The 23047-nt window shown below is 37.9% G+C and overlaps 2 protein-coding genes across 2 annotated transcripts; one reads left to right on the top strand and one right to left on the bottom strand.

The window, feature by feature from the left end:
* The first annotated feature begins 2 nt into the window (after window positions 1-2).
* Window positions 3-23047, top strand: LOC118262769 (probable phospholipid-transporting ATPase IIB). The gene is made up of 19 exons (XM_035574364.2): window positions 3-226; window positions 304-406; window positions 3225-3427; window positions 4051-4293; window positions 13242-13462; window positions 13812-14019; window positions 14439-14661; window positions 15003-15201; window positions 16115-16230; window positions 16669-16806; window positions 17172-17345; window positions 18009-18176; window positions 18488-18676; window positions 19059-19245; window positions 19786-19961; window positions 20607-20711; window positions 20996-21122; window positions 21555-21758; window positions 22324-23047. Exons 1-19 carry the CDS (start codon window positions 174-176, stop codon window positions 22458-22460), a joined length of 3174 nt encoding a protein of 1057 aa, XP_035430257.1. The 5' UTR covers window positions 3-173; the 3' UTR covers window positions 22461-23047.
* On the bottom strand, window positions 6762-9785 carry LOC126911292 (myb-related transcription factor, partner of profilin-like). The gene is made up of 5 exons (XM_050697605.1): window positions 9191-9785; window positions 8828-9023; window positions 8511-8696; window positions 8015-8430; window positions 6762-7701 (listed from the first exon to the last, which is right to left on the bottom strand). Exons 1-5 carry the CDS (start codon window positions 9199-9201, stop codon window positions 7650-7652), a joined length of 861 nt encoding a protein of 286 aa, XP_050553562.1. The 5' UTR covers window positions 9202-9785; the 3' UTR covers window positions 6762-7649.

Genomic DNA, 23047 nt, shown 5'->3' with positions numbered 1-23047 from the left:
TGACAGTTCATGCTTTGCTGTCACAGCGAAGGTTTGTGTTTGTATACTTGTCCGAGGCAATTATTTTTATTGTGCCTTACAAAAACAAGTTTAATTAATTATTCATAATTCCATATAGTTAGAATATAATGTGAAGAGACATAATTCAAGTTATTTTATAATCTGTTGTGAAAATGGAGACCACACCGTTGCTGACGAGACCTAAAAAGAAATCCTTATGGTCAAGGTAAATGTTTTTTTCATTAATGCTCTTTGTTTGGCTTAATAATTGGATGAAAATCACGTTATAATTGATGATTTTAGGTTACAATTTTGGAGGTTCCGTAAGAAGAAGTTGAGTTCGAGAGCTATTTATTTGGGGCAGCTGCCTGATGAAGAATTTCCGCCGAACTATGTGTGCAATCAGGTCAGTGACGGTGTACATACACTATTGAACACCATAGAAATACCATAGACGCATTTTCTAAACATTGCGCCAACTAGTAAATATTCTCATTACGAATGCTTAAACAGAGGTTTATTAATCTAATGCAAACTAATTAGCTGTTTATCATATTAGATGGAGAATCCACAATGACGCATTTTTGTTCTAATCAATGCACAGTTCTAATTTAAGACAGTTTGGTTTTAGTTTCCTGACATTTATAGTATGTTATGGTAATTTACACCTCTATATGTTATTCTAATAAGGAAATTTTGTGAATAAGGATCAGTTATAGTGGTTAGTTTCAAAGGATAACTACCTAATTGGTACAAAGTTCAAATAAGGTCAGATAAAAGTCTTTAGATGATTTACAAACAATAACTAGACATTTAGGTCAATAATAGTAAATTATTATAACTGTCTGACGTTGTTAACTATGAGCAATTTATTTATTTATTATGATAAACATAGCCTGGTAGATAAGGTGATAAATATTGTTTTTTTTTATGTAAGAAAAACCTGTAATATAATTTATTGGTATTCACAAAGAGTATAGTAGAGTTTCTGATATAGAGAAATCTATTATTTACCTTCATAAAAAATACAAAATACTAGCTAGTTATCAGGGTTATTTTTTGTAAACAAAGTTAAAATAGTAGCTATGTCACTGTCTTGTCCCCCTAACTATCTCCTGATGTAAAAGCCGTACCATAAAATAATACCCCATACCAATGTCTTGTCCCCCTAACTATCATCAACAGCCTATTAATGGCCACTGCTGAGCAGAGCCTCTTCTCACACAGAAGGTTTGAGCATTAATCATCACACTTAATGCGGATTGGCAAAAATCCTACATTAAGATGTGAAAGAAAGAGACAAAAACATTCTTTAACATAATACCAAGGATCATGTTCATTAAATAGTTAATTTTATTACAATTAACAATTTTATTACCATGAATCAGTCAACTAACATCTTTATTCAATGATAATAAGTAATAGTTTTGCCTATTATAATAGCATACAATATACAATATTATAATATACAATAGTTATTGACTACAGCAAAGATCTTTCCATTAGAAAGTGACTGCATTGAACTGAGAGTGAACAAGGAGGTCACTTACAGTAAAAGTTTTGCACTGTGTTTTTGTTATGTTATGAAACTGCAAAGAGTTTTTATTTAGAGTTTAGTATTACACTTTAAATCTAAATGTGAAATAGTTATATTTACATTAAATTCATCTCGACATTTAAAAAACTTATTTTTTCGTAATGAAAAGCTGTCTCTTTCAATTATTTATTTTTATCATTAATCTCTCCATTTTAGGCTCGCCCGGCCTCGTAGAAAACTGACGTGAAACAACGTATGCGCTGTGGCCCAATTACCTCCCTTCTCAATCCCCGATTTCCTAACAACCCTTAAATTCCTAATCTCCAAAAGGACGGCAACGCACTTGTATCATTAATAACTTTATTTAAATTATACAATTTATAGTTTTTTTATCACAAATGGTGAGTCAACTAACAATCTAACAAAGATATCATTCATCACAATTTACAATGAGCAGTTTTACTCGTATATTTAAATAAATGGCAGTAACAATGAGTCGTCTATTACATAAACATGGTTATCGTAATACTAAATACAGACATATCAATTTACTATGTTCGCGTATATTATAGTATAATACTATTAGAACTATTAGATTATGTGCGGAATTTTGCTATCAAAACCATTTTTTATTGCTAATTCTGGTATGTGAATGGACAATTATTATGCACTGAGGGCGTGAGGACGACTTAATCTGGCTGAGTAACTGCGTAACGTGTAAGGGATTCGATTCCCACACGGAGTAACTCTTTTTGTCATCTACAAATGTTTCGGGTCTGCTTGTTATGTTCATGTGACTTATATGTTTGTAAACGCATAACCACGCACGTACCCATGACACAAGAGAAAATCCTAGAGTGGGGCAACGTTAAAAAATGTTATACATTTTGACCTGCCTCATTGGTCAAGATGTTGGAAGTGAATACCTGGGTTGGGGAAACAATTAATTATACATGACATGTATAATTCAGAGTTACTACGAAGATGTAAAACAAAGATTATATCTCTCTTTAAAATAACAGATGTTAAATTATCTCACTGTAATAAAACAGGGTCCTTCATACATCTTTACAAAACAACACATCTTTCTATCGTTCTACAATCAGTATCTGCCGGCGTTACGTCATTAGAAATAATTCGCCAACGTCTGCCCGACTCGCCCTTGCCACAATGACCGACCATTGTATTCGCTCGGCGGTATTATCCAATCAGAATAACGCATAGCTTGTCTGTGATCTCCAACTATTATTGTATTGTATTTGTTAGTCGTAAACTGTATTAAATGCTGAGAGATAGATGTAGATGAATTGTCATAGCCGATAACTTGGCATATGGTTATTTATCTCAAGCTTACGCCAGAATACTGTAATGCTACTTAATTTTAAGTCGTACTTAAATATCGTGCTAATTGTCTGTCTTTTATAAAAAAATATTGTAGAAAACTGGAGTCCATTCTATGATTTCTGAAGGCAAAATTCCGCACGGTTCCAATTTTTTTCGGTCATTCGAAACGAATGGGACGATAGTTACCAAATCTCAAAGTTTAAACCCTGCAGTACAGTCATTCCAAAGCATAATGTGAATCGTTTTAATTTTTGTAGGTACTAAATACAGAATTTCACAGATTACCAGTAACATTTACACATAGTAGCCAGAATCTTTATCTAACAATACCACTTTCTTCCAGAAATACAACATCCTCACATTCCTACCTCTGGTGCTGTTCGAGCAGTTCCGTTTCTTCCTCAACCTGTACTTCTTGGTGATGGCCGTCAGTCAGTTCATACCTAGCATCCGAATTGGCTATCTTTATACATACTGGGGGCCTCTATGCTTCGTCTTAGCCGTCACACTCTTCAGGGAAGCTGTTGATGATTTCCGAAGATACCGGTGAGTTGGAAAATTGAATTTTAAATTCTCTATCATAAAATCCATTCTTCTTTGTCAAAGAAGTTTTATTCCTAACATCATTTCTTATAGTCGTAATCACTTAACACTTGTGTAATAGTTCCTAATCAGCCTAACAAAATCTAATTAGTACTTAATAGTTAGCTCAAACATTAAAGCTGTTTCATGAAATACGATAGGAGAGATCGAGGTGAATCGGGTCAGAATCCGATCGAATAAGAAATCGGTTAATATTTGAAAAAGGCGTTGCCTTACTCCTCATAGGTACTACAATTCCCAAAGCGCCAGGCAAGTGTCATTATGGTATGTTCCAATTTAGCCTTGTTGATTTGATTGTATCAACCAAAGATTTCTATCAAACATAGAATTTCTTTGTGTTTATATGTGAGACACAGACTCGAAGCAGGAGTAGAAAGAAACAGGGTGCCCTTTAGTCATTAAAAGTCTGACACCCCTCTCGCGTCAACCAATGCGGGAACAGTCATTGAATAATACTCGCCTCCTCAAAAAATGGCATTCTAAATACCGTGTTGAGGATTTACCTAAACCGAAAGCCTCAATTAGAATAAGTTTCTTATTCCTAATACACATAAAAAACCTTTCAGACGAGACAGAGAAGTAAACAGACAGCGCTACGAACGAATAGTTCTAGACAACTCCGCTTCAGATTACCGGCCCTTCATCACGGAACAAGTGGCGTCCTCTGAACTTCGAGTGGGAGACATAGTGATGCTCCACAAAGGACAGAGGGTGCCTGCCGACATGATCCTGCTGAGGACTAACGAAACTATGGGCACTGTGTTCATAAGAACTGATCAATTGGACGGAGAGATCGATTGGAAGTTGAGGTGAGTTAAAGTTAAAACCTTCAAACCTTCAAGAAAATAGCGTATTCCTTTTTAAAAGGCCGGCAACGCACCTGTGACTCCTCTAGTGTTGCGGGTGTCCATAGGTGGCGTTCATCGCTTACCATCAGGTGACCCTTCTGCTCGTTTGTCCCCTACTCCATAAAAAATGTAGGTATATAAAAAAACTTACAGGGTTAAAGTGTTTAATGGTAAGCGATTTAATACTCTGATCCTTATTTACAAATAATTAGGATAAAATGGGTAAATTTTAAGTACCCTTAAAATTTATTAGCAGCTGATTTGGTTGTATATGTGACATAAAATAACCTACCAAGAAAATTATCTTAGTTTCGTCTCTAAAAAATATCAACAACAAACTAAATTTCGTCTCTAATAACTTTAAAAACTTTTTCGAAATCTATATTCGGTAGTCTAATCGGGGCAAACACGAATCCAATAAATGTAAGATCGATCGTGATAATGGGGCCGACCGTTTTAAACAGTTATAAATAAACGCTGTAACTAACACAACTTTGTTTATACTTATCAACAAACAAAACAAATTAATTTGAACACAAACTTCTTATCTTTATTATCATAGCGTCGTCTTGGTAACCACACGAATGTGTTAATAATTTATCGGGGTAATGACCTGACTAATTAAATTTAGACCTAGTGTTCTATTTACTACATTTTGAAATCATTCTCCCATTTTGAAGGAAAGTACACACCTTTGATTAAAATTCAGCTTTATTAGTTTTATAATAGAATTGAAACTAAACTCCACATATATGAGACAAAGTCTGCTCTTTATTAAAAATTCAGCCTTTTAGTCTTGTAATAGAATTGAAAATCGTGTATCTTGACGTCTGGGGCCTTACTACCATCTCTTATAGCAATACTATTTTAAGCTTACTTTCATTTTTCATACTACGATGTCCTTAAAGTAAGCTTATAACTATCATACAAATAAGACTGTTGGAATAGCAGTTTTGGTGACGTCATTCAATATAGTTCATTCAGTTCGTACCACCAAGCTGCTTTTGACACTAAACATTATTGCTTATATGTCAATTCTAGCAGTCTTAAAAAAGTTAATCGCTATCGACGTAAATAAAACTGTGTAAGAATTATATTGTACAAAAAACCAAATTTATAACATAAAAAGTAAGGAAAGTACGAGTCCGGGATACATTAAAGGCTATTGTTTGATTTTGTCATGGAAAAAAGGCTCAAGACCAGGCGTGATGGGGTGATGGCCCAGGGCGACAAATTCTGGGTAGCGCCAAGGTCTGAAGTTGGAGTTTCTTGCCTCTCCTGGTGCAAACCCTCAGAACTATGCTCTACGCTCTGTGCATATGCATATATTTTATTGAGATTTATCTTAGATGGATTTTTTGAGGGTTTGTGTCCACTTGAGTCAAGTGGGTGCCACAATATTTTCGCCCGGGGTATCGGTGGCCCTTACACCGGCACTGCTCAAGACCCATTATTTAAGTGCAGTTCGACGACGACACACCTTAAGTGTCGTGCGTGCATATTATAACGTCAACATTTGACTAAAGTGAACTAGTTCTTTCTCCACACACAAGAAAGAAAATGGAATACGCATTGTTCGAATTTTTAGAATCCGACAATACGGAATCTAATATTTTAAGAAAGCGGCGTCGTATGGAGCTACGTGCTGAATGTAATCCTTTTGATTTGGACGATACGGAGTTTGTTAAAAGGTACCGTCTCACAAAACAACTGACATATAATCTGTGTGATGATTTGAGGCCTTTGATGAAAACTCCAAAAAAATCCACAGACTTATCAGTTGAAACAAAGGTATGTTTTATGGTTCAGTCTTATGGTCAACAGTTACAGTTACTGCTCAAAGTCAATAGGTACCTTGACTCATGTTTAAATATACTTTTTTCCAGGTATTGATTGCATTAGCATTTTATGCCACAGGATCATACCAACGCCCTACAGGCAGTAGTGAGGGACATTTTGTGGCTCAACAAACTGTCTCTAAAGTTATTGCTCAGGTTACTGCCTGTCTGAACACAACCCAAATGAGACAGAAGTTTATAAAATTTCCTAGAACCACTGAAGAACGCAATAGGATTAAAACCGAGTATGTACCCAATATTATTAACTCTAGAAATCATCCATAGTTTAGATGCCTAAATTAATGTGAAAATGTGTAGTTAGTAAATAAATATACACTATTTTTTACAGGTTTTACAAGAAGTTTAAAATCCCAGGTGTCTTGGGATGTATAGATTGCACTCAAGTTGCAATAATACGTCCCATTATTCATGAGGAGCGCTATTATTGCCGCAAGCAGTATCATTCTTTGAATGTCCAAATAGTAAGTAGACATTTAATACATTTAAGTAAATAATGCTGTTGCATATGCACACAAAGAAACTAATATAGATAGTTTATTTGGCAGAATAATAGTAAATAAATAAAGGCACTTTAATCATATTACTTTTTATTTACTAGTTCTAGGACTATGTACAATAAACTTATGACTAATGTTAATAAATCATTTTCAGGTTTGTGATGCAGACATGCAAATATTGAGTGTAGATGCAAGTCATGGTGGTGCAACTCATGATTCCTTTATATGGGCTAGTCATCCACTAAAAGCACACTTAGAAGAACTAAGCAACAGAGAAAATATTTGGTTTCTTGGTGTGTATAATTTTATCATCCTGCTTTTCTATAAAATCTTTGGCAAAATTAAATGTTACATGACAGAGTTAGTAGGTAACTCTTATCTTAGAACTTATAATAGGATATTTACCATGTATTTTGAATGTTTTGTATTTGTTTTTGTGTCATTATAAGTTCTAATGTTAGTGACCATAACAGTTTAAAAAACTTATATACCAACTCTTATTTTACACAATATTTATTACAAAATTTATACTAAGCATCTTATATGATAATATTATAGCATTGACTACTACTATTAAACTATTAATTTTTATTAGGTGATTCTGGATACCCGCTAAGGAAGACAATGATGACACCTATATTGGATGCTGCACCTGGCACACCCGAAGCATTTTACACTGATTTGCATGTTCATGCAAGAAATATAGTGGAACGTACGATTGGGCTTCTCAAGGCACGTTTTCGTTGCTTACTTGTTCACAGAGTACTGCACTATGCACCAGATGTAGCAGGGCGTATAGTAAATGCTTGTGTTATATTACACAACATTTGCAATAGTGCTAATGTACCTGTGCCACAACTAAGCAATGAAGATATGGTTCAAGAGAACCAATCGCAACAGCAGGAACATGATGGGAGAGAACAGCCACGCGGTAATAATCTAGCTTTGCAGCTGGGCCATATTACGCGAAGTTCTCTCGTCCAACGGCTCTGGGAAACGCGTCACCCAAGATCCTAAAAAAATATATATGGTTATAAATATAAGTGTAATATATTCTAATATTTTATTATATGTATAGATGTAGTGGATAAATATTATATTATTATTGTATTCCTAAATAATGAAATTCATTTTTATATTTGGTATTTTCAATGTTCTAAATGACTGCTGTATGTGTGTATGCCATGCCAAAAGTGGTTTATTTTTTAATATTCAACTGTCAATAAAAATATTATATTATGAATGAAAGTAAAAGATCCATTCTTTGTGATTTGTTGTTTATAATTATAAATTTATGTTGTTTATAATTATGAATTTATTATTTACCTTTCTACCCTAAGCCCTATTTGTACTAGCTGCTCTAATGCGTTTGTATGGCGCTCTACCGCGCGGACAATAGCGCGTCTGGCGGTCGCTTGTGACATCGGCGCTTCGCGTCTTAGGCGACGGCGCCGTGGAGAGCGTGCTGCTGCTGCTGGTGTGTCAGGATGTGGAAGTGGTGTGTCAGGATGTGGAGGTGGTGTGTCAGGATGTGGAGGTGGAAGTGGAGGTGTGTCAGGGTGTGGCAGTCGTGATAGTGTGAGAGTCGGAAGTATTTCAATAGAAGGTGGATCTGGGGCAACTGGTGAATCTTGAACAAGGGGATGTATTTGTAATGAAGGTATGGTCATGGTTAAAATGGATTGGGAGGCTGGGGAATCCTGACTGTCGACAGTTTCAGTAGCTTCATCGCTCTCCAGAGGCTACAAAGAAATAATTAGAATAATTAGATGAGTTATTAATATGTAGTAATAGCTATAACATCAGTTACAATAATTTTTACCTCTAGAAATGGTTCCACACGAACACCTGAGATGCCGTGACCAAAATCCTCTCCAAGAATTTGAAGAAATCTTTTCTCTATGTCAGTCAGGCACCTTTCTGTGGATGGTCCACCTCCAGTCCTAGTTTGGGATGAACGTAAGGCTGCAACTTTGCTTTTAATTTTGGCCTTATAGTCCACCCAATACTGAAAATAATATCATCATAATTATGTACTTACTATGTACAACTTAATAATAAGTTACTACATACATACTTAATATCTTAATTTTACACTATTTTTTTTGACACATTTTCTGAATAAAACCTCATAGTTACCTTAGACCAGCCTTTCCAGTCCTTATGCGCTCCATCACCCTCTGCATTTAATGTAGCCGCTATCTCAGTCCATTTTCTCCGGGAGTATTCTTTCGCATGCAGAGATCTATTATATGCCGAAGCGATGTCTTTATTATGTATTAAAAACTCCCAGAGAATGTCGAGCTGACGCCCCGAAACTCGACGAGCACGTCCGCTGAAAGTAGATAAGGATTACAACAAAAAAAAACAACCACTTAAAATTGTTTCAAACCGCGTCATCGAATAGGGACAATATCATTACTGTGAAACATTTCTTACTTTACGTATACATATAGGATATTTGTGTTTAAAGAAATTGATTTACATATACTTCAGACTTACCTTGTTTCCATCTTTATTATTTAATTTGTAAAATTTAATTAAATCACAAGCAACAAAGTTTCAAATATCCCACTACTAAACAACGTCAGTTTGACAGCGCAGCGCGACAATTCAGTGGTCCGAATCTCCAAATAGATTCCGAAGCATGATGTATGTAAATATTTCATTTTATTTATAAGCTTGAATTTTATATTTTTGACAATTAAATAATTCACAATTTTTGTAGATTCAAACAAAAACACCTACATTAAATATTTATTTCACAAAAACATCCATCTAAATCGTGTTTTAATTAAACATTTGAACTTAAACTTAAGTTTCGGAACAAAAATATGTGTGAGACAGTGCTATACAATTTACGACCATTTATATAGCGTTGTCTCTTTCTAAGGTTGGAGCAGGGAATAGACAAACTTTTATATTTCATTCGTTCTTTCACATCACTTAGCAGGAATACATTTTCATTGCGAATTGACGATCAGCGTACGAATCAAAGTAATAATACTGTATGCTTGAAGTAAAACTTCCTTATAATAAGAATGTTTTCGTAAAGATGGTAGTAAGCCCCCTGCACCAGATTTACTATCCCTAATCCCAAATTTAAAAAATCGTTAATTTACATCTAATACCCTCGTGGTTACTAGTCTTACTGGCATCCACAACGCTTAGTAGACACACTCAAAATTGATATCGAAATTCAGTCAAGAAAGACACTGATATCAATTTTATTAAGATATAAATTTTATCAATCATTCATGGAATGCAGAAGTACCGACGTAATATCATAGTAGGTACTATTAGTGCAAGCATTGAATGAATAAAAACAAGCAAGTAGTCGCAGGCGATACGGATATTAGCCGTAGCGCAGGTCGATAAACTTAATGAAATTAAATAGCTGTTTAGATTGAGCTGAATATTTATACAATGGAATTAACAGCAGACTGATGACTGTTGATAAAGCGAAAGATGTTTTTACTAATGCTTGACTACATCCCACCTGATGGTAAGTAGTGATGTAATCGTTGATGGTGAGGCGCACTAGTTTCTTAAGAGCCTATTCACTCTAGACTTGAAGACACCCACATTGTAGTCCGATGGAAAAACCGCAGCAGGCAGATTGTTCCAGTCCCTCGATGTACGCGGAATAAACGACGAAGCAAAACGCTTAGTCCGAACCGTAAAAGTTTCGACAACGTAGGGATGGATACCCGCCGTACGACGGCTTGTCCGATGAAAGAAATGGGATGGTGGAATTAGGTCGTGTAATTCCTGCGCACACTCTCCGAAAAGCAACCTGTAAAACACCGAAAGGCTGGACACTCTACGCCGGTGCTCAAGGCTTTGAAGGTTGGACTTAACCAAATCTGGATCACCAGTTAGCCTTTTCGCACGCCTTTCCACCGAGTCCAAAGTTGCCAGGTGACACTTTGCAGCACCTGCCCATATGTGGCCGCAATACTCCATACAAGATCGGACCTGTGCTTTGTATAGCATTAAAAGCTGTCCCGGTGTGAAGTACCGCCGGACCTTAGCAAGGATGCCGAGTTTCTTAGCAGCCACCCTGGCCTTGGACTCGATGAACCGCCCGAAGTTAAGATCTGAGGAGATTTCAACTCCCAAGAGCTGAAGGCGGTCGGTGCACTCCAGGGATACATCTCGAAAAGTAGGAGCCAAGGTGAATGGGCTCCTTTTAGCAGTGAATAGACACGCTTGTGTTTTGGCGGCGTTGAATCCCACCAGATTGGCTTCGCCCCATTTGGACACTGCCTGAAGTGAGACATTCGTACGCTCTACCATTGCCTCTCTCTCAGACTGGATTAACTCCTTACTAGCCCGAGCACCTGGCAGATATCTCTCTACAACTGTGCTATCATCTGCATACCCATAGATACCGGGCACTAGCAGATCGTTAATGTGCAGCAGAAATAGAGTTGCAGAGAGAACAGACCCCTGAGGAACTCCGGCATTAGTCGTCATGGGCTCTGATGAGCATCCATCGACCACAACTCGGAGAGATCGATCACTCAGGAAGTCTTTTACCCAGTTAGTCAGACTAGGAGAAATGCCGTACGCTGGAAGCTTACTCAAAAGGCTATCGTGCCATACCCTGTCGAAGGCCTTCGAGACGTCCAAGGAGACGGCGATCGCTTCCCCATTCTTCTCGAGGGCCTCGCCCCATAAATGGGTGACATAAACTAGTAGGTCCCCAGTAGACCGATTGCCGCGAAATCCGTATTGTCGGTCACTGAGGAGATCGTTACCTTCCAGATATGCCATGAGGCGCGAGTTCAACACACGCTCCATAATCTTGCAGAGTATGGAGGTTATCGAAATCGGCCGATAGTTGGTGGGATCGGCACGACTGCCCTTTTTGGGCACGGGTTGCACGTTGGCAAGCTTCCAGGACTTGGGCACTATACCAGTCCTAAATGAGAGGCGATACAAGCGAGTCAATACAGGGGACAACTCGGGCGCACAAACCTTAAGAACAATCGCTGGTATACCATCTGGTCCACAAAAAAAACACAAAAAGATGTGTGTAAGAATCGTAACAATTGGCGTTCCATTGTCTCTGCCTACCCCTATGGAAGACAGGCGTGAGGTTATGTATGTATTTAACACATTGAACGCCGCGGTGGTCACCGGTGGCCGACGTTAGCGGAGGATTTGCCTTCAACAGTTTGGCAGTCAAAGACTTAATTGACAGTACAATAAAAATCAGTTCTATTTGCTCGTTTTACCATTTATTTCGAACTAATTGCCATATTTACCAGACCTTATCCAATTATTTACACAACGACAGAGGTTAAGCTGTGAATGTGGGACAATAGAATAAATAAACATACAGATACACAGCTGTTTAAATGGATTATTATCAAACCGTATTAAAACACGTTGTTATAATATAATTCTAAAGATAAACATGTCCAAGTGTACCTATCAACAAATAACTTTACGCCTTTTATTCCCGAATACGTTAGGCAGAGGTTTTTATGATATAAACCGGTGAACAAGCAGACGGATCGGGAATCAATCGCCGCCACCCATGGACACCCGAAGCATCAGAATTGGGCCTACGGAAACTTCACTCACTGTTAAAAACCTAAATTTCTTGTATTAAGTTTCTTTAAATACCCGACCTAAATATACGAGTACTTGAGAAACGGGACAGTCTAGCAAGTTGGTACATACAACTGTTCACAAACATGCATTGAATATTAAAATTCTACAAATAAACGTAATCTTTCAATAAACCGCTCTTATCTCCCTCGTGTCATTGGCATTACTCACGCACCTCGTGACTCGAGACTCGAGACAGCTTCCTCACTGCACTCTGCAAACTGCTGATACAAATGTTCACACACAATTAATTATGTATCATCATAAATAATTATGATTAAGTAAGGAAATTACGTAGTATTTTTACCTTTCGTGAATGCCATTTCTGACCAAGGTAAAAGTGCAAGCAACCTGGGGCCTTAGTCTGCTATTACAATTGTGTCAGAATGGTCCATCACTGAGCAGTGCGAGAGGGACGGAGCTATACAACCTACATAGCTCCGTCACTCTTGCACCTGGTGGTCTTGAGACTGCAACCAACCACCGACGGACAAAGCCAAATCTAGTTTGTGCGATCTAACTATTATTTACAAGCAACCTGCAGCCTGCTTTTTTTCTTCTATAATTATTATTTCTTCTGATTTATTACGTTGCGCGCCGAACTTCAGTGTTCCGCTGTTTTCATAATTGTATCTACTGTAGATCCTGGCTTACAAGAGTTGCACCGGCTTTGGTAGGTTGAGGTGGGCATGTCCCATTAAAAAAGGTCCCTGCAAAGCGTAATGATTATAACAAATCTTTCTACAATCGACGTCCCACTTCTTGTCTGGTCCTACAGATTCTTTGTAAAGGATGAATAAGTTCACAAGTTTTATTGTTAACTAATAACCCAAAATTACATTATCTCTTGCCACCAAGACTGATAGTGATTAAAAGACTATTTAGTACGCAATAAAAACATTTTAAATCATACAATACTACTTTGTTCCAGAATACCACTACGTTCAACACAAAAACTGCCAACAGACGCTCATCTACTCGACATTAACGCTCAGATCTTCGTTGAGAAACCAGAGAAAGACATCCATTCCTTCATCGGAACCTGCACGAGGCTGGATGAAGGAGAAACCGATTCTTTACACATTGAGAACACTCTGTGGAGTGGCTGTGTCGTCGCCTCTGGACAGGCTACTGGTCTTGTCATTTATACTGGTATGATTTTGAACCTTATTTTGTGTGTACTAAGATACTTAATGAAGTGTATATTGTGTGAATAGAGGGTGGTCTTACCGTTAATTAATTGTCAATCTTATAATTAAAGGCATAAGAGTTAAAAGAGAACATACTTATATATGAAGATGGTTACGTGTCATTCATCTACGTTGTTTGTACACGACTGCGCGATGCCGCTCACACATGCTGCTCGTGATTATGTGCTCTTGTTGTAGCTCGAATTTAATCGAGTAACGTCCTCGATAATTAGAGAAACAAACCATAGAATATAAAGAAGTAACTCATCTATCTATATCTAACAACACATATCCCCCCCCCTCTCCCACAGGTAGTGAAACTCGCAGTGTAATGAACAACGCTACCCCACGGTCCAAGGTTGGTCGTTTAGACCTGCAGGTGAACGACCTTACAAAGCTCCTGTTCGTGGCTACTATAGTCATATCAATGCTGCTCATCATTCTCAAGGGATTCGCTGGACCCTGGTACGGGTTCCTCTTCAGATTCGTTCTGCTTTTCTCCTATATTATACCTATTAGGTAAGTACGAGTACCTATTTTTCTATTTTTTTAAGGTTTAGGCGAAAGTAGACTTTATGTTTTGTATGATAAGGTTAATTTTACAGTGACATTGTTTTGGTCTTCTTGTTCTACTTCCAAATGAATGTTTTTTAATCAATGAGGACTATCGGTCCTGTTTGTCCAATGACTAACTACAATATCTACAAATCTGAATGAAAATGATACTAGCAAAATCTCTTGGCAAAGCCTTGCCTTTATAGATCTTACTAATTCCCTTAATACCTTAAGGGATTACGTGACAAACGCTTAGCCGAGGATTTTCCTTTAACAGTTTTCTTTCGGCACTTAATGCTTTAACGTGGAATCCATACGCAATAATCAACATTAACAGTTGTCACTTAAATACATTTTAAATAAAATCAATATCACCCCCACAGCTTAAGAGTAAACCTGGACATGGGCAAAGCGTTCTACTCCTGGACGATACAACGAGACAAGAAGATAGAAGGCACCGTAATGAGATCCACCACCATACCTGAAGAACTAGGCAGGATCCAATACGTGTTGGCTGACAAAACAGGGACCCTCACCAAGAATGAAATGGTCTTCCAGAAACTACATTTGGGCAATGCGCTCTTTGATAAGAATAACTTTTATGAGGTGAGTTTTGTCTATATTTTAGTACCAAATAACTTGGTTTACTAAATTAATCATTATGTTATCGGCTTACTCGCGTATTTGTATGACGAGGAACTACACTAGTTTCAAGCCATGCTAAAAGCTCATATTCATGTGTCGCGCTGTGTGCGGCCACATTCGTGTGTCGCGGAATGCTGCTCATGAATATGAGCCTCTAGCATGGCTTGAAACTAGTCGAGTTCCTCGTCAAACAAATACATGAGTAAGCCGATAACATAATAATTAATTTAGTATGTCTCACGAAAGTTACAATAAAACTTGGTTTACTCTAAATATGACTAACAACGTCTTTCCTCCAACAGGTGGAAGCCCTCCTAACACAGTACGTGACAAACGACGCCCCCTCCCTCCCCACGTCCCCCACGACGTCCATAATAGGGGACGGACTGGCCGCGTCCCCCAAGCAGGTGTGGGAGACTGTGCTCGCTATAGCGTTGTGCCATAACGTCACGCCCGTCTACGATGTGCCTAGTGATACGCAGGCTGATGAGGCTCAATCAGGTATGTAAATTGAATAATCTATACTAATATCTATATCTATACTAATATTATAAAGCTGAAAAGTTTGTTTGTTTGATTGTTTGTTTGTTTGTTTGTTTGTTTGTTTGAACGCGCTAATCTCCGGAACTACTGGTCCGATTTGAATAATTCTTTTTGTGTTGAATAGTGCATTTATCGAGGAAGGCTATAGGCTATAAAATATCACGCTATGACCTATAGGAGCCAAGCAGAGCAGGTGAAACCGCGCGGAAGTAGCTAGTAATAATATAAAATTATATATTCGTTTATTTCTTTCACTATCACTTAACAACATAGAGCAAACAAATAGGATACAATAAACTTGAGACACCAGTCTGTTGTAGGTGAAACCTGTGTTACAGATCACATAGGTACACAATGTTTAGGTCTTCACCATTGAATGCATTTTTATGATATAAGTCGGTATACGACCAGACGATTCAGCTAATCTTAAGCAAGCAGCGCTGCCCAATAATATCGACAACAGTAGAGGAGTGATAAATACGTTGCCAGCTTTTGGGGTGTCCGGTAAGCTCACTTATAAGACAAACACTATTCAAGCGTTTTTTAAGACCGTGGTATTACCCCCCGTCGAATCGGTCTATTCGTGCCGAAACGTGGCTGTTCCTCGTGAATATCGAATATTTGTTAATATCGAATAAATGGACCCTATGAAATCGGTAGTCTTAGAATGAGTCTGCTTTACGTATAAAGTATTAGAAACGAGATCGCGGTCGCTGCTCCGATTGGTCGGTTCGAATAAACCAATGAATGAGAGCGCTGAACAGCACTAAAGGTAACGGCCGATAATGTTTATCAACTCAAGGGTTTTACATAAAAGCCGAACATAAAATGTATTTTATTCATAAGCCGTGACTACTTTAATGTATTCCAGACATGGGCAGCTCTGTGATGTCGGAGAGTTGTGGGGGCGCGGTCCCCCAACAACAGCTGTGCGACTACCAGGCTTCCAGCCCCGACGAGGTGGCGCTGGTCAAGTGGACTGATATGGTACGTATCATAACACAAATGTATTTCTCATCATTCGAATCTACTGACTGTAATTTCCAATCCGCCAGCCAAGAGCTACTTTACTTGTCTGTCGGTTTATGAGACACAATAGATAACACATTGTCTTACGTAGATCTGCGTTCTGCTGACATACAACGGGTTAAGGCATTTCTTTAGATAGAGGGGGCCCATAGTCCAGCTGTGGACCGTCATGGCCTATCAATAACATTAAATCATCTCGCCCGTCTAATAAAATGTCATTTAACATTCTATTATGTCATAATGAAAGCCCATCTTCCGTCAAAGTAAATGACATGAGTGAGAACTTTAAATCAATGCTGATTTCTTTTCCATACAAAACGAGACAATTGTCCAGAAATGAAAGTGTATACAGGTTGATTATATTTCCATACTGACATGTTTGATTAATAATTACAGATGGGTGTGTCTTTATACCGTCGCGACATACACAATATCTCCTTGAAACTGCGCGCCGCTAATGAGATCATTCAGTACACAATTCTGCAGATCTTCCCTTTCACCAGCGAGAGCAAGATGATGGGCATCATTGTGCAGGTACGTTAGTCATGATGTTCCAGGTTCAATGGGGTAGATGACAATTTTATTTTTATTTTAATGTCTGTCTTGTAGATTGTTTTAAAATATTAGACACGTATTTTTCATTATCTTACGAAACCAAATACGTTCGATGACATATCGCTTTAAAATATCGCGTGACGTCACTTCTAGGTACATTTTATACGTAGAAATGACGTATTTGCTCCCCCTTTAATTCATTTTATGTAAGTATTGTTATGACAAAATAAAAAAATACGCGTCTAATATTTTTTCATTACCTAACTGACGGACTAAATAGATTTCAAACTAAATGAATTTTCATACCCCATCATCATACCTATTTTCTATACAATTGTTCGTAGGAAGAAAACACGGGCGAAATAACATACTACGTGAAGGGTGCAGACGTAGCATTATCCAAGTTGCTGGACTCGCAGTGGCTGAGCTCCGAGTGCAAGAAGTTGGCCGCCGACGGACTCCGGACCCTCGTCATGGCGAAACGGACTCTTACCAAGGAGGAGTACCTGCAGTTTGAGGTGAGAGTTGCCTGATGTTTAATTTTGTCCCTTATTTCCTTTAGAATAGAGACCATAATACTACTAATTGTCTTTTGAATAAAAATACCTAATAAAAGAAAAAAAAATCGCTTTATAAAGTTAAATACATAATATTTTGTTTTCGTAAAGTTATCAGAAATTTGTGCAATCTAATCAATCCCTTACTCGTCTCTCACAAACATCAGTGGTAAGAGTCGGGATGAAAAATGAATTTTACTCGATCATAAATTATACAATTATACACACTAGTGGTCGCCTAGTGGTTGAAATTCAACCATATACGATTTAATTTACAATATCACTTAACATACGTTCAAGGATAATTTTTATTTAACTCAAACTCAAACAAACTCTTTTATAAAACTCTATTCATATGAGGTCAATATCATCGCAATGTCTATCGATTTTGACGTTTTGTCAAATACGATCAGATACTATGCATGTGTGTGTAATGTTTTATTTATTAATTTAATGTACTTTATAAGCATTATTTTTAAAAAATATTAGCGTCCTGCACTTCTCCTACACATAAACTATAAGTGTACCAAATTTTATGCTCCTACGTCCGCGCAATTTTCGTAAAAAGCGGTCCAAAGATTTTGCATCACGTATTAATATATAGATTCAATATTACGTCACCAGAGCGAGTACAAAGAGGCTCGTTTGAACGCGAACCGCAGCGAGCACACGTCATCGGTACTGGGCAAGATACAACGAGGCATGACGCTACTCGCCCTCACTGGCGTGGAGGACAGACTGGCTGACGACGTGCCCAGGACGCTCGCCATGCTCAGAGCTGCTGGGATCAAGGTAATATAATACAATCTCTATTATAAACAGCTTGAATATGTCCACAATTGAACAAAAACCTTCCTCTTAAATGGGTTTTCCATACCTAACCCCCACCTGGAAAAAATGAAAGGTCTTCCTTTAGATTACAGTTGAGGTTAAGGTAGAATATGTATTAGATACTGTCAATATTAATATTATAATTTGTCACAAACGAAATAATATTAATCCACAGCCACTATCAATCTCACTGTACTCAGGTAAGTTAACGACCTTACCAAATAAAAACCAACTCTACCACCCACACAATAAAACCCTTTTCTCCCTTCCAGATCTGGATGTTAACAGGCGACAAGTTAGAGACAGCGCTGTGTATCGCTCGCTCCCTACAACTGGGGGGAGGGGTGACGTGGCACTCCGCACGCACCTGTAGGGGGAGGGGGGACGCACACGCGTTGTTACAGGCGCTACGGGCCGCGGGAGATACTGTGGACCTTATTATTGAAGGAGAGACGCTTGAGGTAAGATTTTTTTTATAGAAAAAGGAGGGAAGGGGAGCAGATAATTGAGGGCAGTCAGTGCTGCTTACGAATGTATGCAACACTAGAGGAGCTACTACTGTAGAGTGGTAATGTTTTTGGATTCATGAAAATGTTCTTGATTGACTTCTAGGTCTATTTTTAAACAAAACTTGCATGGTTAGCGTGGTTGCTGTGCAACACGGGATGGGGCGACTGTGACTCCTTCACCGAAAGTTTTTCTATGATTCACAAATTGTTTGCTTTGGGTCTGGGTGTGCATTATCGCATACACGACACAGAGAAAAATATTTATATAGAAAAACATTTATACAACTTTAGAGTGACTTAGCTTCTTAGCTAACTTTGAGCATGAATTCATCAGGTATGTCTACAATCGTACGAAGAGGAATTCGTGGAAGTGCTATGTGGTTGCGGGGGAGTGGTGGTGGCGCGATGTTCCCCCACGCAGAAGGCGCGGGTGGCGCGCCTACTGCGGGCGCGGCGACACGTCGTGGCCGCCGTGGGGGACGGGGGGAACGACGTCGCCATGATACAGGAGGCCGATATCGGTCAGTATACTTATATTCATTAATTAATACTTCCAGTCCTTCTAAAATTAGTTTTATGTCATCAATGTAACATCTTAACTTCTATTATATATTATGCGATAATAAGTTTATTAATTAAATACCTCGTTACGTTTTATCTATTCCACGGTTTCCTTGAAATAAAGTATGCATGTGGTTTGGAGAACAAAAGTTAGCTGAGCTGAATGTAAACTGACACATGCGTACTGCCATCTGAACAGGTCCGCTCATACTGTTGTGGTTCTTTCCTCAAAAGACCACTACGGAATCAACTTGCACGGTTCTCTTACATCATCCTCTATTTCATTGACTGGACTTTAAAAGAGAATATGAGTTTGTTTCGGCATTTCTTCTCAGAGTAGTCGGATAGGAAATGCTGGCCTCATCTATATAGCTATTTGAAATATTAACGTGAATAATTACAGAAATAAATATCATTTATCATTTAAAAAAACATAGCTTACGTATTAGTGGATTAAATCTACCGTTGTTACTAAATCTACTCGTGTGTACGTTCCCCAGGAGTGGGTATAGAGGGCGCAGAGGGTCGCGCGGCGTCGCTGGCGGGCGACGTGAGTATCCGGCAGTTCTCGTGCCTGGCGCGGCTGTTACTAGTGCACGGCCGGCGCTCCGCCATGCGCTCCGCCGCACTCTCGCTCTTCATCGTGCACCGGGGGCTCATTGTGTCCACTATGCAGGTACATAATTACATATACCAACACTTGGTTCATGTTGTGTATCTATACTTATATACTTATTAATATTATAAAGCTGAAGAGTTTGTTTGTTTGTTTGTTTGTTTGAACGCGCTAATCTCCGGAACTACTGGTCCGATTTGGATAATTCTTTTTGTGTTGGATAGCGCATTTATCGAGGAAGGTTATAGGCTATATAACATCACGCTATGGTCAATAGGAGCCGAGCAGAGCGGGTGAAACCGCGCGGAAGCAGCTAGTAATTATGTACATATACTAACACTTGGTTCATGTTGTGTATGAGTAAATATATGGCAAGGGAAAATTTTACGGAATGGGCTGGCTTGACCATAGTGCAATTATTGCCCAGATAACCGTCCAGAAACACCACTTGCTTGTGAGTGAAATTTAGGTGTGTAACAACTGCTATTTCCAGTTATGTTAGAGAATGAGCCTACATACACCGGACAGTCATTCCAAACTCTTATTATCAAAAGAAAAAACTACACAACATACTTATAATATTCCTGTCCCGAATGAAACCCAAGACCTCAAGCGCGGAAGCAGCACTTATAACTACTTAAGGTAGTCTACGGAGAGAATAAAAGTCGTGTCATTTTATAAGAAAAAAATGGTTATTTTTTTCAGGCGGTATTCTCAGTCGTGTTCTACTTCTCCTCTGTGTCTCTATACCCTGGATTCCTAATGGTTGGCTACGGAACGGTCTTCACTATGCTTCCTGTGTTTTCGTTGGTGAGTATTAGTATGAGTATGTACCTGTACTCAATTCTGTTGTTTTGTTATTGTGATAAAAATAAAACTAGATACAAAAAAAGTTTCTTTGGGAAAGTTGTTTGTAATCATGAGTACAATCACGTGTTTAAATATCGTTCACTAATTACCAGTCACCATACATAGTCTCTGGACAATCATTCAAGACCTATCATCAAGTAAAGTACTAATAAATAACCTAAAAAACGTTTTAATATAAAGAAGACTGCTTGTCAACCTACTGTAACTTAATGTAACTTCCTCAGGTACTTGACAAAGACATACCGAGTATAACGGCGCTTAGATACCCGCAACTGTACAAGCAACTCTCCAAAGGACGGCAGCTGTCTTACAAGTCCTTCTACATATGGACTGGCATATCTATTTATCAAGGTACTTCTATTTATTAGATTTATCCTTATAGGATCAGATGAATGGAAATTACATTACAATCACAGGACTATAAAGTCATTTCCATTTATCATCATTCATTCATCATCTAAAGAAAATATAGAATTGAACAGAATTGTTTCTTTTCTACATTAATTAACTATGTTTACGAGGTAACTCGACTAGGTTCAAGCCACACGCAGAGCTTATAATCTTGAGTAGCATTATGTGACGAATGGCACAGCGAGTTGCTCAGTCAACTAATTATGAGCTCCCAGTCTGGCTTGAAATTGGTCGAGCTACCTCGTCAAACAGGTATGTGAGAGAAATGTAAAAAGAATTCATTTAATATGTCTTAGAAGATTTATGATACAATGCATAGTTACCTATTGTAAATGTATAATATACCAAATCCCTTTTCTCCCAAATCTACAGGAGGAGTAATAATGTACGGCGCTCTAGTATTATTCGAGGACCAATTGATCCATATAGTGGAGATCAGCTACACGGCGCTGATCCTGACTGAGCTGATCATGGTGGCGCTGACCGTGGTCACGTGGCACTGGCTCATGGTGGGGGCTGAGCTGGTCAGTCTGCTCATGTATATTGCCACGCTGCTTATATTTACTACGTATTTCGGTAAGTGATTTGTTTCTTTAGTTTTGTTAACCGGCTTAAAAAAAAGGATAATCTCAGTTTGTCTTGTATGTACGTTTGAAGTTTTTATGGGTCCCCTTTTTCTTTTTTTTAAGTTTTTATTTTGCCAATAATGTCTTAATGTTGACGGTTATCATAGCAGTAATTTGGGAACGTGTTGTTGGCTTATTACTTTTTCTTTTTATCGAAAAATTTGAATTTCATAATCATACTTCTTTGTCTCAAACTGTTCATTTAAAAACTATACGAGTTTGTAAGTTTCAAAATTAAGCAAATCGTCAAAGTTTTTAAAATTTAATTTAGAAATTAACAATTTAGTTAAATTAGTTGCTAAATAAATATAAAAATTAAAAGAAGGTATATCTTTCTCCAATGAAGTTATATATTGTCCTCAATCGCATTTAACGTATTGAATCAGTTTTCTGGTAACTAACAACCGGACTGTCCATTAATCACGTGAGGTATTTTGCCCCCCCCCCCTCCCCCTAATTGATCCTCATAATAATATGATTAATTGGTTTTATAATGGTTATACATTCTTCAACAGACGGCGACTTCATTCGGCACTGGGAGTTCTGGTGGAAAGTAATTGTAATAACCCTAGTGTCCTGCCTACCCCTCTACATAGTCAAACACATGCATAGAAAGTGGAGCGACCGCCAGTACAAAAACATAAGAAAATGATCTTTATTAGTAAGTAGTCTAGGTTCATATTACAATGTGATTCACGTTTATCATAAGGTCTTGTTGCACATATGGTAATTATTTATAATGTTAGGTTTTTTGGTTAGACCGTGTGGGTAGAAAAGTAAAAGTGACGTCATACGATGTTTTAAATCAATGTGTCTAAATCTTACGTTTTTATTTTTATTACTAAACGGTTTTGTTTAGCTTGCCCCATTTGTTTAAATTTAGTAATATCTTTTTTTTTGATACAATATTGTGGCGACATAATGTGTCGTCGGCGTCATGTCATGATAAGTGACAGATGACAGCCGTCGCACATAAATGATCGATAAACAATCCTATTTATAAAGTTTACATGCAAATAAACATGGATAAAAAATCCCAACGAACAACAGTTGGACATAAAACCCGCCAGACACGACCACTTGAGGTTGAGGATCCTCCTTTTTTTAGGGAACTTTGCTCTGTTTTTTAAAACACTCTGAATTTTGGTGACCATAAAATATAATCAAATTCCATGATTATTTAACTAACTATATTGGTGAAAGACAACTTAATAAAACTGTGTAATATAAAAAAAAAAA

This window comes from Spodoptera frugiperda, chromosome 12 (genome assembly GCF_023101765.2).
Source record: "Spodoptera frugiperda isolate SF20-4 chromosome 12, AGI-APGP_CSIRO_Sfru_2.0, whole genome shotgun sequence".
NCBI classification, from domain to species: Eukaryota; Metazoa; Arthropoda; class Insecta; order Lepidoptera; family Noctuidae; genus Spodoptera; species Spodoptera frugiperda.
This window is presented reverse-complemented; position numbering and strand designations above follow the sequence as displayed.

Bases quoted from the DNA above. Each gene is read 5' to 3' on its own strand.
- LOC118262769 (XM_035574364.2), top strand. From the start codon at position 174: ATGGAGACCACACCGTTGCTGACGAGACCTAAAAAGAAATCCTTATGG. The intron at 13,463-13,811 runs GTATGATTTTGA...CCTCTCCCACAG, and splicing joins TGGTCTTGTCATTTATACTG to GTAGTGAAACTCGCAGTGTA. The intron at 19,962-20,606 runs GTACATAATTAC...TATTTTTTTCAG, and splicing joins TCATTGTGTCCACTATGCAG to GCGGTATTCTCAGTCGTGTT.
- LOC126911292 (XM_050697605.1), bottom strand. The intron at 8,697-8,827 runs GTAACTATGAGG...TATTATTTTCAG, and splicing joins ACTGGAAAGGCTGGTCTAAG to TATTGGGTGGACTATAAGGC. The intron at 7,702-8,014 runs GTAAATAATAAA...ATATTTTTTTAG, and splicing joins ATAGGGCTTAGGGTAGAAAG to GATCTTGGGTGACGCGTTTC.